This window comes from Alligator sinensis, unplaced genomic scaffold (assembly GCF_000455745.1).
Source record: "Alligator sinensis unplaced genomic scaffold, ASM45574v1 scaffold2139_1, whole genome shotgun sequence".
Taxonomy (NCBI): domain Eukaryota; kingdom Metazoa; phylum Chordata; order Crocodylia; family Alligatoridae; genus Alligator; species Alligator sinensis.
This window is the reverse complement of record NW_005843798.1, coordinates 25,856-26,533: the sequence shown is the minus strand read 5'-3', so window position 1 is coordinate 26,533 and position 678 is coordinate 25,856. Positions and strand designations below refer to the sequence as shown.

General features: G+C 55.8%; 1 gene segment (V, D, J or C); it reads left to right on the top strand.

The window, feature by feature from the left end:
• The window catches only part of LOC112548940, a 4,359-nt gene extending 3,681 nt beyond the window's left edge, over positions 1 to 678 (top strand). The window contains 1 exon segment of the V gene segment in view: positions 450 to 678. Coding sequence covers positions 450 to 678 — 229 coding nt within the window.

Here is a 678-nt window from a genome sequence, read left to right as displayed (position 1 = left end):
AACTCTGTGCCTCAATTTAGGGGGATGCATCTCCTTGCCACAAGTTCCACAGGGCAGGCAGGAGCCAAGTGCTCTCCTCTCTTATCTGCCAGGGGAACCCACATGCAAAGTCTTATCCAGGGACTCCTGGGTAAATACAGCCCCACATCCTACAGACTCAGTCCCTACCTAGCCTCTGTCCTGACTGTTCAGGGGGAGGGTCTCCCTCACTTATTGGGAACAACGATGACATCTCTGCTGCTGCTCCTTTCCCTGCTCTCTACTCCCAGCTGTGAGCCTCCAAGGGGGAGGAAGGGGAAAGGGCTGGTTCACGGACTTAGTTGGTGGCTGAGTCTCTCTTTCCTTGGTCTTCTTTTTCCAGATACCCTTGCTGCAGTTACACTTGTCCAACCCGGCCCAAGGGTGCTGAAGCCTGGAGAGACCCTCTCTCTGACTTGCACTGTCTCCAGTGTCTCCATCACGGGAAGCTACTACTGGAGCTGGATGCGGCAGCTTCCTGGGAAGCAGCCGGAGTGGATGGGGTATCAATATTCAACTAGCAGGTCAGACTATGCCTCTCATCTCCAGAGCCGAATCACCATCTCCACAGACCCCTCCAAGAACCAGTTCTCCCTGCAGCTGCGCTCCCTGACAGCCGCAGACACCGCCATGTACTCCTGTGCCAGGATGCCACCGTGA